The sequence below is a fragment of the Schistocerca serialis genome, chromosome 10, assembly GCF_023864345.2.
Source record: "Schistocerca serialis cubense isolate TAMUIC-IGC-003099 chromosome 10, iqSchSeri2.2, whole genome shotgun sequence".
Classification (NCBI taxonomy): Eukaryota; Metazoa; Arthropoda; class Insecta; order Orthoptera; family Acrididae; genus Schistocerca; species Schistocerca serialis.
The window spans coordinates 243,246,697-243,261,480 of NC_064647.1; the positions used below are offsets into that span (position 1 = coordinate 243,246,697).

Genomic DNA, 14,784 nt, shown 5'->3' on the forward strand with positions numbered 1-14,784 from the left:
GGCTCACATAATCTGTTTCCTTAAGGGCCTGAACCATTTGGATTTTGTAGCGGTGAAAGTGCAAATCTTTGTGTAAAATTCTTTTTACCAATCTTTTTGAAATCCCAAGCGTAGCGCTTCCCTGAATGGCAACTCTTACACGTTTGATGCTTTCAGGTGTGCCCACAGTTTTTGGTCTCCCAGTTTTCCTCCTTCTTGTTGACGCCACCTTCTCAAAGTTCTCAACCCACTTTTTAATAACACAGGCACATGGCACCGGCCGATTCCGATTAATGTTGAAGTGGTCGCAGAATGCATGACGTGCTAACAGGTATGAACTAACGTTCTGATAAAATGCTCTGACAGTATACGTACTATGCCGTGGGGTCCAACGCTCCATTATAATTAAATGCTATTTCGCGCCAAACGTAACTGACGCTGTTGTTGTTGTGGTCTTCGGTCGTGAGACTGGTTTCATGCAGCTCTCCATGCTACTCTATCCTGTGCAAGCTTCTTCATCTCCCAGTACTTACTGCAACCTACATCCTTCTGAATCTGCTTAGTGAATTCGTCTCTTGGTCTCCCTCTACGATTTTTACCCTCCACGCTGCCCTCCAATGCTAAATTTGTGATCCCTTGATGCCTCAGAACATGTCCTACCAACTGGTCGCTGCTTGTTGCAAAGTTGTGCCACAAACTCGTCCCCAAATCTGTTCAATACCTCCTCGTTAGTTATGTGATCTACTCATCTAATGTTCCACATGTACATCTACATTTATACTCCGCAAGCCACCCAACGGTGTGTGGCGGAGGGCACTTTACGTGCCAAAGTCATTAGCTCCCTTTTCTGTTCCAGTCGCGTATGGTTCGCGGGAAGAACGACTGTCTGAAAGCCTCCGGGCGCGCTCGAATCTCTCTAATTTTACATTCGTGATCTCCTCTGGAGGAATAAGTAGAGGGAAGCAATATATTCGATACCTCATCCAGAAACGCACCCTCTCGAAACCTGGACAGCAAGCTACACCGCGATGCAGAGCGCCTCTCTTGCAGAGTCTGCCACTTTGCTAAACATCTCCATAACGCTATCACGTTACCAAATAACCCTGTGACGAAACGCGCCGCTCTTCTTTGGATCTTCTCTATCTCCTCCGTCAACCCGATCTGGTACGGATCCCACACTGATGAGCAATACTCAGGTATAGGTCGAACGAGTTCAGCATTCTTCTGTAGCACCACATTTCGAAAGCTTCTATTCTCTTCTTGTCTAAACTATTTATTGTCCATGTTTCACTTCCATACATGGCTACACTCCGTACAACGACTTCCTGACACTTAAATCCACACTCGATGTTAACAAATTTCTCTCCTTCAGAAAGGCTTTCCTTGCCATTGCCAGTCTACATTTTATATCCTCTCTACTTCGACCATCATCAGTTATTTTGCTCCCCAAATAGCAAAACACCTTTACTACTTTAAGTGTCTCATTTCCTAATGTAATTCCCTCAGCATCACCCGACTTAATTCGACTACATTCCATTATCCTCGTTTTGCTTTTGTTGATGTTTATGTTATATCCTCCTTTCAAGACACTGTCCATTCCGTTCAACTGCTCTTCCAAGTCCTTTGCTGTCTCTGATAACTGACGCTATCCCCTCCAAATCTCTGCGACGCAGCTTGATTCGCGCGCTTTATAAAATCGCTCGATATTAAGCCTCACCGTGTATTGTAATGAGCGGAATGTAAACACCGCTATGAAAAATTTGATGCAAACTGAAGGTGGACTCACTGGCGTCGACGTCGAGCACCTGCACGCGGGGGTACGCCGTCTGCTGGACGTTGGCGACCAGGTTGCGGTTGGACAGCATGACGCCCTTGGGCAGCCCCGTGGTGCCGCTGGAGTAGGGCAGCAGGAAGAGGTGGTCGGGGCCCGTGCGCTCCGGCCTCAGGGCTCCGTCCAGGCTGGCGTCCCCCACCAGCTGGCCGAAGTCCGCCGCCCCCTCTGGAGTGGCTCCTGACGTAGGCTGGGTGCTGGAGTAGGCCACCCCCACGGTGACCAGCAGCTGTGGCGGTTCCAGGCGCGCCTCCTGGAAGGCGCTGGACAGTGACGGGGCGAGCTCGGGGGTCGTCACAGCCGCAGAGGGCCGGCAGTCCCTCAGTTGGCGGCTCATCTCCCCTGTGGAGCACCGGCATTAGGTCAGCATGCATGCTGAGACATGTACAACTGGCAGCAATAACGTGAAAACAGCTCGTGTGATTTGGGAGAGCGAGCACTGCATCTAGTGCTGAAGCTGTGTGAACGGCTATGACTCCACACAATTGCCTTCATACAGGGTGTCCAGAAAAGGGCTCCCTGATTTCAAAACTAAATATCTCGAAAACAAATATCGATAGAGGAATGCAGTAAACGGTATGTTTATCGTGAAAGCTGTAAGAAGTTTATACAGCAGTTTGAAATAATAGTTACAAAAGCTGCTAACAGATGGCGCTGCACGCTGTACAGCTCATATCAGCACACATAAGTGAAATAATCGTATGAAAACAATCGTTACAAACAATCACATTACAATAATCAAAATATCCACGGGTGTGCTGCCGGTCTATAGTGTCCAACGGGCACAATATTTCGGCGATCATACATGTCGCCATCATCAGGTGAACTGACGGACTGAGCTCCTGTGAACGTGCCGGCACGGAGATCCGTACGCTATGGCTGCTCAGAGGGAACTGGGTTCGGTCGTGACGGCGGCCGATTTAAATACCCTCCGCCCGCGGCGCGCTCCCTCCGCCGTCCGCGCCCCGCGCCACGGTCTCGCGGTGGAACAGATTGCGACGGTGTCTGAGATGACGTCGGTGTGATGGCTCTGTCCGCCGTGGTCGTCACAACTATACGTTTGCTCGATTTACTCTCGATTAACCCAATTGCTGGTTCCCAAGCCTTACTAAGATTATAGCCACAGTCACGGTTTATGAGGTCGTTCACAGGCACGTTCACAGGAGCTCAGTCCGTCAGTTCACCTGATGATGGCGACATGTATGATCGCCGAAATATTGTGCCCGTTGGACACTATAGACCGGCAGCACACCCGTGGATATTTTGACTATCCAATACGCCGGGAGAAACTCAAGAATCAAATCACATTACAATGTTTTCAAAATGTTCACCATTGGCACTACAGAGGTGGCGCAAACGAAGAATGAAATTCGCCATCACATTCCGTACTGTCTCAACCGAAATGGATTCACATGCCACAGAGATCGCCGATTCGAGCTCGTCCAGCGTGGCGGGATGCTTCGGGTAGACCATGTCTTTCACTGTGCCCCACAAAAAAAAGTCACAGGGAGTCAAATCCGGCGAATATGGAGGCCAATCCACGCCTGCACCAGTAAATTTGGGATATTCCAAAGCAATGACTCGATTCCCGAAGTATTCCTCAAGAAAGCGAAACACTTTTTCGGTCCGATGTGGTCGGGCTCCACCTTGCATAAACCATTCAGTACCTGGTCGATCCTCCAACGCTTGCTGTGTGGCGGCAAATTGTTCCAAAATTGCAACGTAACGTGCACCAGTGACCGTTTCTCGAATGAAAAAAGGGCCAATAATGCCTCTGCTGCATACTGCAACCCACACAGTAACTTTAGGAGAATACAGGGGTTTCGCTTCGCACCAATATGGCTTTTCGGAACCCCAGAATCGCCAGTTCTGCTTATTCACGTATCCATTCAGGTGGAAGTGTGCTTCATCTGTAAACCAGATGCAGCCAACATCAAATCCTTCACCATCAATCATTGTGAGCATCTGATTAGCAAAGGCAACCCTTTGTTGCACAGCTCGTACGGGTATGGCCTCGTGCGTTTGAATCTTGAATGGAAACATGTGTAGGCTCTTTCTCAGTATTTTCTGCGTGCTGGAACGCTTCAAACCAGTCTCAGATGCAATTCTACGGACGGATGACAGTGGATTTCGCTGAATAATTCCAGAAACTGTGGCGATATTTTCAGGCGTAACTGCGGTTTGCTTGCGGCCAACATGCCCCACTAGATCATCAGTTACGCTGCCTGTTCGTTGAAATTTTGCGAGGAGCGTACGAATGGTTTTCGCATCGGGTCCTTTTGGAACATTAAATCGTGCTTGAAAACTTCGCCTTGTTGCCGTGGGACTCTCTTCTAATCTGTGGTACTCTAGCACCAGAAAAACGCGTTGTTCAATGGAGTACATGGTTTTTAACTCTTCCTTCGGTACGCTAACCTCCTTTCACGTTTCAATAGTGGAACTGATCGCTCTGGGCTTCGATTCTCTGTTTATACTATGCATTACGTATGGCGATTACAGCGCCATCTGTTAGCAGCTATTGTAACTATTATTTCAAACTGCTGTATAAACTTCTTTTAGCTTTCACAATAAACATACCGTTTACTGCATTCCTCTGTCGATCTTTGTTTTCGAGATATTTAATTTTGAAATCAGGGAGTCCTTTTCTGGACACCCTGTATGAGGCTTTACTCAGATATGGGTCCCGGGTTTGGGTTTGAGGGGGGTCACAGTTTGTTGCCATCTCTCCCCTGGTCCGTGTGTTACTTTACATCATTCCCACTTTTAACGTCGCCCAGATGCCTATGACTTTAACAGTAACATAAAACATGTAAAATGTTTCTAATATGATAGCAACAATCTATTTACATCAGTGGATATGGATAGCTCAAATCAGTGGGGTAGATGGGGTTCCAGGTGGTGATGGGGGCTATAGACATTTCTGGGAATGTAAGGTACAGTTGAAAGTGGTGATGGAGAGTGGAGGTCTTACTGGAGATGAAGGTGGAGTTGCAGGTGGTGACGCAGACTGGAGCACATGCTGATGGTGTAAGTGAAGCAGCAGAGCTCATGAGGGTGGTTTAGGCATGATTGCTAGTGGTGATGGGGAGTAGAACCCATACTGGCGCCGTAGGTGGAGTTGCAGATGGTGTGGGAAGTAGAGCCCTCATGGGTGCTGTAGGCACAGTTCTAAAAGTGTTCAAATGTGTGTGAAATCTTATGGGACTTAACTGCTAAGGTCATCAGTCCCTAAGCTTACACACTACTTAACCTAAATTACCCTAAGGACAAACACACACACCCATGCCCGAGGGAGGATTCGAACCTCCCCCAGGACCAGCCGCACAGTTCATGACTGCAGCGCCCTAGACCGCTCGGCTAATCCCGCGCGGCAGGCACAGTTCTACATCCACATTTCGTTCATTGAACCACCTTCTCAATAATTCTCTATTATTCCAGTCCCGAACAGCGTCCAGAGAAAACGAACACCTATATCTTTCTGTGCGAGCTCTGATTCCATTATTTCATTATGATGATCGTTTCTTGTTACGTATATCGGCGTCAACAAAATATTTTCGCATTCGAAGTTGGTGATAGAAATTTTGTGAGAAGATCCCCCTTCAACGAGAAACACCTTTGTTTTAATGATGTCCACACCAAGTCCTGTATCATTTATGTGATGTTCTCTGCCGTATTTCTCGATAATGCAAAACATGCCGCTCATCTTTGAACTTTCTCGATGTACTCTGTTAATCCTATCTGGTAAGGGTCCCACATCGCGCAGCAATACTCCAAAAGAGAACGGACATGCGAAATGTAGATCTGTTGCATCTTCTAAGTGTTCAGACAATAAGACTCAGTCTTTGGTTCGACTTCCTCACAATATTTTTTATGTGTTCTTTCCAACTCAAGTTGTTCAGAATTGTAATTTTTAGCTATTTCGCCCTCCCCCCATGAACCATGGACCTTGCCGTTGGTGGGGAGGCTTGCGTGCCTCAGCGATACAGATAGCCGTACCGTAGGTGCAACCACAACGGAGGGGTATCTGTTGAGAGGCCAGACAAACGTGTGGTTCCTGAAGAGGGGCAGCAGCCTTTTCAGTAGTTGCAAGGGCAACAGTCTGGATGATTGACTGATCTGGCCTTGTAACAATAACCAAAACGGCCTTGCTGTGCTGGTACTGCGAACGGCTGAAAGCAAGGGGAAACTACAGCCGTAATTTTTCCCGAGGGCATGCAGCTTTACTGTATGATTAAATGATGATGGCGTCCTCTTGGGTAAAATATTCCGGAGCTAAAATAGTCCCCCATTCGGATCTCCGGGCGGGGACTACTCAAGAGGATCTCATTATCAGGAGAAAGAAAACTGGCGTTCTACGGATCGGAGCGTGGAATGTCAGATACCTTAATCGGGCAGGTAGGTTAGAAAATTTAAAAAGGGAAATGGATAGGTTAAAGTTAGATATAGTGGGAATTAGTGAAGTTCGGTGGCAGGAGGAACAAGACTTCTGGTCAGGTGACTACAGGGTTATAAACACAAAATCAAATAGGGGTAATGCAGGAGTAGGTTTAATAATGAATAGGAAAATAGGAATGCGGGTAAGCTACTACAAACAGCATAGTGAACGCATTATTGTGGCCAAGATAGATACGAAGCCCACACCTACTACAGTAGTACAAGTTTATATGCCAACTAGCGCTGCAGATGATGAAGAAATTGAAGAAATGTATGATGAAATAAAAGAAATTATTCAGGTAGTGAAGGGAGACGAAAATTTAATAGTCATGGGTGACGAGAATTCGAGTGTAAGAAAAGGGAGAGAAGGAAACGTAGTAGGTGAATATGGATTGGGGCTAAGAAATGAAAGAGGAAGCCGCCTGGTAGAATTTTGCACAGAGCACAACATAATCATAGCTAACACTTGGTTTAAGAACCATGAAAGGAGGTTGTATACATGGAAGAAGCCTGGAGATACCAAAAGGTATCAGATAGATTATATAATGGTAAGACAGAGATTTAGGAACCAGGTTTTAAATTGTAAGACATTTCCAGGGGCAGATGTGGACTCTGACCACAATCTATTGGTTATGACCTGTAAAACTGAAGAAACTGCAAAAAGGTGGGAATAAGGAGATGGGACCTGGATAAACTGAAAGAACCAGAGGTTGTACAGAGTTTCAGGGAGAGTATAAGGGAACAATTGACAGGAATGGGGGAAAGAAATACAGTAGAAGAAGAATGGGTAGCTTTGAGGGATGAAGTAGTGAAGGCAGCAGAGGATCAAGTAGGTAAAAAGACGAGGACTAGTAGAAATCCTTGGGTAACAAAAGAAATATTGAATTTAATTGATGAAAGGAGAAAATATAAAAATGCAGTAAATGAAGCAGGCAAAAAGGAATACAAACGTCTCAAAAATGATATAGACAGGAAGCGCAAAATGGCTAACCAGGCATGGCTAGAGGACAAATGTAAGGATGTAGAGGCTTATCTCACTAGGGGTAAGATAGATACTGCCTACAGGAAAATTAAAGAGACCTTTGGAGATAACATATGAATATCAAGAGCTCAGATGGAAACCCAGTTCTAAGCAAAGAAGGGAAAGCAGAAAGGTGGAAGGAGTATATAGAGGGTCTATACAAGGGCGATGTACTTGAGGACAATATTATGGAAATGGAAGAGGATGTAGATGAAGATGAAATGGGAGATACGATACTGCGTGAAGAGTTTGACAGAGCTCTGAAAGACATGAGTCGAAACAAGGCCCCGAGAGTAGACAACATTCCATTGGAACTACTGACGGCCTTGGGACAGCCAGTCCTGACAAAACTCTACCATCTGGTGAGCAAGATGTATGAATCAGGCGAAATACCCTCAGACTTCAAGAAGAATATAATAATTCCAATCCCAAAGAAAGCAGGTGTTGACAGATGTGAAAATTACCGAACAATCAGTTTAATAAGCCACAGCTGCAAAATACTAACACGAATTCTTTACAGACGAATGGAAAAACTAGTAGAGGCCGACCTCGGGGAAGATCAGTTTGGATTCCGTAGAAACACTGGAACACGTGAGGCAATACTGACCTTACGACTTATCTTAGAAGAAAGAATAAGGAAAGGCAAACCTACGTTTCTAGCATTTGTAGACTTAGAAAAAGCTTTTGACAATGTTGACAGGAATACTCTCTTTCAAACTCTAAAGGTGGCAGGGGTAAAATACAGGGAGCGAAAGGCTATTTACAATTTGTACAGAAAGCAGATGGCAGTTGTAAGAGTCGAGGGGCATGAAATGGAAGCAGTGGTTGGGAAAGGAGTGAGACAGGGTTGTAGCCTCTCCCCGACGTTATTCAATCTGTATATTGAGCAAGCAGTAAAGGAAACAAAAGAAAAATTCGGAGTAGGTATTAAGATCCATGGAGAAGAAATAAAAACTTTGAGGTTCGCCGATGAAATTGTGATTCTGTCAGAGACAGCAAAGGACTTGGAAGACCAGTTGAATGGAATGGACAGTGTCTTGAAAGGAGGATATAAGATGAACATCAACAAAAGCAAAACGAGGATAATGCAATGTAGTCGAATTAAGTCGGCTGATGCTGAGGGAATTACATTAGGAAAAGAGACACTTAAAGTAGTAAAGGAGTTTTGCTATTTGGGGAGCAAAATAACTAATGATGGTCGAAGTAGAGAGGATATAAAATGTAGACTGGCAATGGCAAGGAAAGCGTTTCTGAAGAAGAGAAATTTGTTAACAACGAGTATAGATTTAAGTATCAGGAAGTCATTTCTGAAAGTATTTGTATGGAGTGTAGCCATGTATGGAAGTGAAACATGGACGATAAATAGTTTGGACAAGAAGAGAATAGAAGCTTTCGAAATGTGGTGCTACAGAAGAATGCTGAAGATTAGATGGGTAGACCACATAACTAATGAGGAGGTATTGAATAGAATTGGAGAGAAGAGAAATTTGTGGCACAACTTGACCAGAAGAAGGGATCGGTTGGTAGGACATGTTCTGAGGCATCAAGGGATAACCAATTTAGAATTGGAGGGCAGCGTGGAGGGTAAAAATCGTAGAGGGAGACCAAGAGATGAATACACTAAGCAGATTCAGAAGGATGTAGGTTGCAGTAGGTACTAGGAGATGAAGAGGCTTGCACAGGATAGAGTAGCATGGAGAGCTGCATCAAACCAGTCTCAGGACTGAAGACCACAACAACAACAGGTATTTCCTTGAATTTACGGCGTTTAGATTCGATTGATTTATAGTGCAGCTGAAGTTTAACGGATTCCTTTTAGCACTCATATGGATGACCTCACACTTATTGAGTGTCAATTGCCAATTTTCGCACCATATGGATATCTTTTCAAAATCATTTTGCAGTTTGTTTTGATCTTCTGATGACTTTACCAGACGATAAACGACAGCCATATTTGCAAACAGTCTAAGACGGCTGCTCAGATTGTCTCCTAAATCGTTTATATAGATAAGGAAGAGCAGATCCTTATAACACTACCTTGGAGAACGGCAGAAATGACTTCCGTTTTACTCAATTTTCCGTTGGTTACTGCGAACTGTGACCTCTCTGACAACGAATCGCCAATCCAATCGCGTAACTGTGACGATATTCCATAAGCACACAATTTGATTAGAAGTAGCTTGTGAGGTACTGTCGAAAGCCTCCTGGAAATCTAAAAATACGGAATCGATTTGAAATACCTTGTCAATAGCACTCAGCACTTCGTGTGAGTATACAGTTTTCACGAGCACGATGTTTCCTATATCCGTGTTGACTGTGTGTCAATAGACCGTTCTCTTTGAGGTGATTCACACAATATATGTTCCAAAACCCTGTTGCATATCGATGTTAATGATATGGTCCTGTAAGCTACAGTCTGGATCCGCGCGACCGCTACGGTCGCAGGTTCGAATCCTGCCTCGGGCATGGATGTGTGTGATGTCCTTAGGTTAGTTAGGTTTAAGTAGTTCTACGTTCTAGGGGACTGATGACCTTAGAAGTTAAGTCCCATAGTGCTCAGAGTCATTTGAACCATTTTTTTGGGCCTGTAATTTAGTAGATTACTGCTACTACCTTTCTTGAATATTAGTGTGACCTGTGCAACTTTTCAGACTTTTGTCCAGGAGAGCGATAGTATATGATTTTTAATTACGGAGCTATTGCGTCAGCACACTCTGAAAGGAACCTAAGTGGTATACAGCCTGGACCGGAAGACTTGCATCTATTAAGTGATTTAAGTTGCTTCACTTCTCCGAGGATATTCACTTCTGATTCAGTTCTCGATTCGAATTCTTGAATCGGAAGGTTGTGTTTATTAACCCTACTTCAGCAGCACTGCCATCGATAGTATTTCCATTGCAGTCGTACAGAGAAGGCACTGATTACGTCTGGTTCAAAATGGTTCTGAGCACTATGCGACTTAACTTCTGAGGTCATCAGTCCCCTAGAACTTAGACTAATTAAACCTAACTAACCTAAGGACATCACACACATCCATGGCCGAGGCAGGATTCGAACCTGTGACCGTAGCGGTCGCTCGGTTCCAGACCGCAGCGCCTAGAACCGCACGGCCACTCCAGCCGGAGGATTACGTGTCGCCGCTAGCGTACTTTACATACGACCAGAATATCTTTGGATTTTCTGCGACGTTTCGAGCCAAACTTTCATTGTGGAAACTATTATAAGCATGGAAGTCCACGCTGAATTCCGAGCTTCTGTAAAAGATCGCCAATCTTGGGTATTTTGCGTTTATTTAAATTTAGCATCTATTTTTGTTGTTTCTGCAACAGTGTTCTGACATGTTTTGTGCAGCAAAGGGGTCAGCTCCGTCGTTTGTTAATTTATTTGGTATAAACTGAGAACTGTGTCTATAAAATATTAAGTTAACACACAGAAATTCAAAAACTAAACTATCAGTGCACACAGATGAAACTATACAGGGTGTTACAAAAAGGTAAAACAAAAAGGTCCGGAAACGCTTAATTTCCATGTTAGAGCTCATTTTAGTTTCGTCAGTATGTACTGTACTTCCTCGATTCACCGCCGTGATTTCATACGGGATACTCTACCTGTGCTGCTAGAACATGTGCCTTTACAAGTGCGATACAACATGTGGTTAATGCACGATGGAGCTCCTGCACATTTCAGTCGAAGTATTCGTACGCTTCTCAACAACAGATTCGGTGACCGATGGATTGGTAGAGGCGGACCAATTCCATGGCCTCCACGCTCTCCTGACCTCAACCCTCTTGACTTTCATTTATGGGGGCATTTGAAAGCTCTTGTCTACGCAACCCCGGTACCAAATGTAGAGACTCTTCGTGCTCGTATTGTGGATGGCTGTGATACAATACGCCATTCTCCAGGGCTGCATCAGCGCATCAGGGATTCCATGCGACGGAGGGTGGATGCATGTATCCTCGCTAACGGAGGACATTTTGAACATTTCCTGTAACAAAGTGTTTGAAGTCACGCTGGTACGTTCTGTTGCTGTGTGTTTCCATTCCATGATTAATGTGATTTGAAGAGAAGTAACAAAATGAGTTCTAACATGGAAAGTAAGCGTTTCCGGACACATGTCCACATAACATATTTTCTTTCTTTGTGTGTGAGGAATGTTTCCTGAAAGTTTGGCCGTACCTTTTTGTAACGCCCTGTATAATTCGCTGCTGGTTGGGAACTCGTAATATATCACAAAATCGGTTACTTCCCTGTTGCTGCTTGTCTCAGCCGGCTGCTGCTGCCTGACCGATGGTGATGAAGAGTAGAGGCTTTATTGGAAATGCAGATGGAGTTGCAGGTGGTGGTGGTGGAGAGTAGAGCCCTTACTGTTTTTGAGGCTGGAGCAGCAGAGTCCTTACTGGTGGTGCAGGTGATGATGGAGAGTGGAGCCCTTGCTAGGGTATGGATAGAGCTTGATGTGATGATGGAGAGTGCAGTACTTTTTGAGGAAGTAGGCTTGATTGCATGTTGTGATGGAGGGTTGAGCCCTTACAGGGGGAAGAAGTTGTGAAGTTGTAGGTGGCAATGGAGACTAGACCTCATATAAGTAGTACAGGTAGGGTTGCAGGTAACGACATAGAGCCCATACCTGTTGTGTAGGGTTAGTTGCATATCTTACTTACTGGTCATGTAGGCTGGGTAGCAGGCAGCAGAGCCTGTAGCGGCGGTGTGGGTCCATTACACAAACTGATGGAGTCCTTACCAGTGGTGTAGGCAGGGTTGCAGGTGGCGATGGACACGCCCGCCTCGTTGGCACCGAGGATGATGGCCAGGAATTCGGGGCAGTTGGGGAGCAGCACGAAAAGCACGTGGCCCGGACCCAGGCCGGCCTTCTGGAGGGCCGCCGCGAACCTCCGGGAGGCCGTTCTCAGCTGGGAGTACGTGTAGCGGCGGCCCGTCACTGCGCACTCCTGTGTACACACAGCATCGACAAAAGCAAACGAGTTCGACCACAGGCTGCCACAAGGAAATTTCGTACAGCAAGATAGGGCTAGAAATTTACCGTATTGGGCAGTGTAAATCAAAAATTATCCATCACATGGACATTATGTGTGCATCCCATAACAACCTATTTGCCAATTTACCCAAATATAGAGTTTTCTCCTCGCTTGTCTGCTTCTCTCGTGAAGCACAGAAATCTTGAGAAGTACCTCTAAAAATGCCTCTACTTTATTCTCTTGTTGTTGTTGTTGTGGTCTTCAGTCCTGAGACTGGTTTGGTGCAGCTCTCCATGCTACTGTATCCTGTGCAAGCTTCTTCATCTCCCAGTACCTACTGCAGCCTACATCCTTTTGAATCTGCTTAGTGTATTCATCTCTTGGTCTCCCTCTACGATTTTTACCCTCCACGCTGCCCTCCAATACTAAATCGGTGATCCCTTGATGCCTCAGAACATGTCCTACCAACCGATCCCTCCTTCTAGTCAAGTTGTGCCACAAACTTCTCTTCTCCCCAATCCTATTCAATACCTCCTCATTAGTTATGTGATCTACCCATCTAATCTTCAGCATTCTTCTGTAGCACCACATTTCGAAAGCTTCTATTCTCTCCTTGTCCAAACTATTTATCGTCCATGTTTCACTTCCATACATGGCTACACTCCATACAAATACTTTCAGAAACGACTTCCTGACAATTAAATCTATACTCGATGTTAACAAATTTCTCTTCTTCAGAAACGCTTTCCTTGCCATTGCCAGTCTACATTTTATATCCTCTCTACTTCGACCATCATCAGTTATTTTGCTCCCCAAATAGCAAAACTCCTTTACTACTTTAAGTGTCTCATTTCCTAATTCCCTCAGCATCATCCGACTTAATTCGACTACATTGCATTATCCTCGTTTTGCTTTTGTTGATGTTCATCTTATATCCTCCTTTCAAGACACTATCAATTCCGTTCAACTGCTCTTCCAAGTCCTTTGCTGTCTCTGACAGAATTACAATGTCATCGGCAAACCTCAAAGTTTTTATTACTTCTCCATGAATTATAATACCTACTCCGAATTTTTCTTTTGTTTCCTTCACTGCTTTCTCAATATACAGATTGAATAAGATCGGGGATAGGCTACAACCCTGTCTCACTCCCTTCCCTTATTCTCTTAATCTTTTTTAAGTAGATTATTGCTTCATGATTTACCCCTTCTGGCATAAATGTAAAGGCATTGCGAATAATCTCACATATCTGGTTGTGTAATTTCCCTGTACCTAAGGTGCAGTGACATGCCATATAGTACAGAGACAGCGTAAACAGGTCGGCAGGTAACAACAAAGCAATAGACTCGCCCAGTGCTCAGAACGAGAATTACTTGCCACATGCTCTAACAGTGTGCAGAGATGTGCCTGAGTTATTTTCTGCCACAGCCTGTCTGGTAATACAGGTATCGTGCCAGCCAGCACCGAGCAGAGGTCGTCTTACCATGGCAACCCTGTCAGGATATCGGTCGAGGTGCATCCAGGCGTACTCGTAGAACGGCACGTCGGGAATGTCGACGTCTGGGTAGGGCGACCTCAGCACCCCGGGGGCGGCGGCGGCGGCGGTGGTGGGGGTAGCCAGGCTTCTGGAGACCGAGAGGGCAGCCGCGGGCGTCGCCCTCGTCCTCACAGGTGGGGTGCACCCCAGAAAGCGGCACAATCCACGGGCCAGCATGGCGGCCGACATGTCCTGCAGCGAGACACGACTCTGGTCACTCACTCAGTCACTCATTCACCCGTGTCATTCAGTCACTCATACACCGATCTCCGTAAATCTCATCACAATGGAGTGCCTCTAGGGACACGGATCGAACCAAGTTGTACGGGGTGTTTCAGATAAGGGTTTTCACTGTAATCTGAAAATAATTAGTGAAAGGAAAATTTATTTAGATTGCTGGAAGTAAGAAACGTTACTCTTTCTGTGGAGCTATGACCATACTTTACTTGCCACAGCGTTACAGCAACGAGTTATAATTTTCTAACAGAACTGTGGACGGTGTCGCCATGGGGAGCCCTGTTTCTCCTGGGGTGGTCAATTATTTTGTGGAGGACTTTGAAGATAAAGCGCTACAGTCAGCCACTGTCAAACCCTCTTGTTTTCTGCAGTTTGTGGGGTGGCCACACGGACTGGATACTCTACCTATGTTTCTTCAACATTTAATTTCGCTCCATCCGAATATTAACTTCACAATGGAAGTGGAAAAAGATGGCACTTTACCTTTTCTTGATGTTTTGGTACGAAGGAAAGCAGATGGAACCTTGGGACACAGCGTATACCGCAAGCCAACGCATACAGATCTATATCTGGAGGCCACAAGCTGCCATCATCCAGCACAATGCCGTAGTGCATTACGTACGCTAGTTCATAGAGCGCGTGTGGTATCTGACTCTGAAAAGCCTGCCGAGTGAGATGCAACATTTGAAGACAGTCTTCCGTCAAAACGGTTATTCTGAGAGACAGATACGTAATGCATTCAGGCCCAAGCGAGTTCAATCTATGGAG

General features: G+C 45.4%; 1 protein-coding gene across 1 annotated transcript in view; it reads right to left on the bottom strand.

Moving 5' to 3' along the window:
- The window catches only part of LOC126424894 (uncharacterized), a 111,451-nt gene that overhangs the window by 59,103 nt on the left and 37,564 nt on the right, over window positions 1-14,784 (bottom strand). The window contains exons 2-4 of the mRNA XM_050087728.1: window positions 13,726-13,971; window positions 12,010-12,217; window positions 1,766-2,152 (exon numbers count right to left, since the gene is read on the bottom strand). Coding sequence (XP_049943685.1) covers window positions 1,766-2,152; window positions 12,010-12,217; window positions 13,726-13,968 — 838 coding nt within the window. The 5' untranslated portion in view covers window positions 13,969-13,971. The remainder of the gene's footprint in view (window positions 1-1,765; window positions 2,153-12,009; window positions 12,218-13,725; window positions 13,972-14,784) is intronic.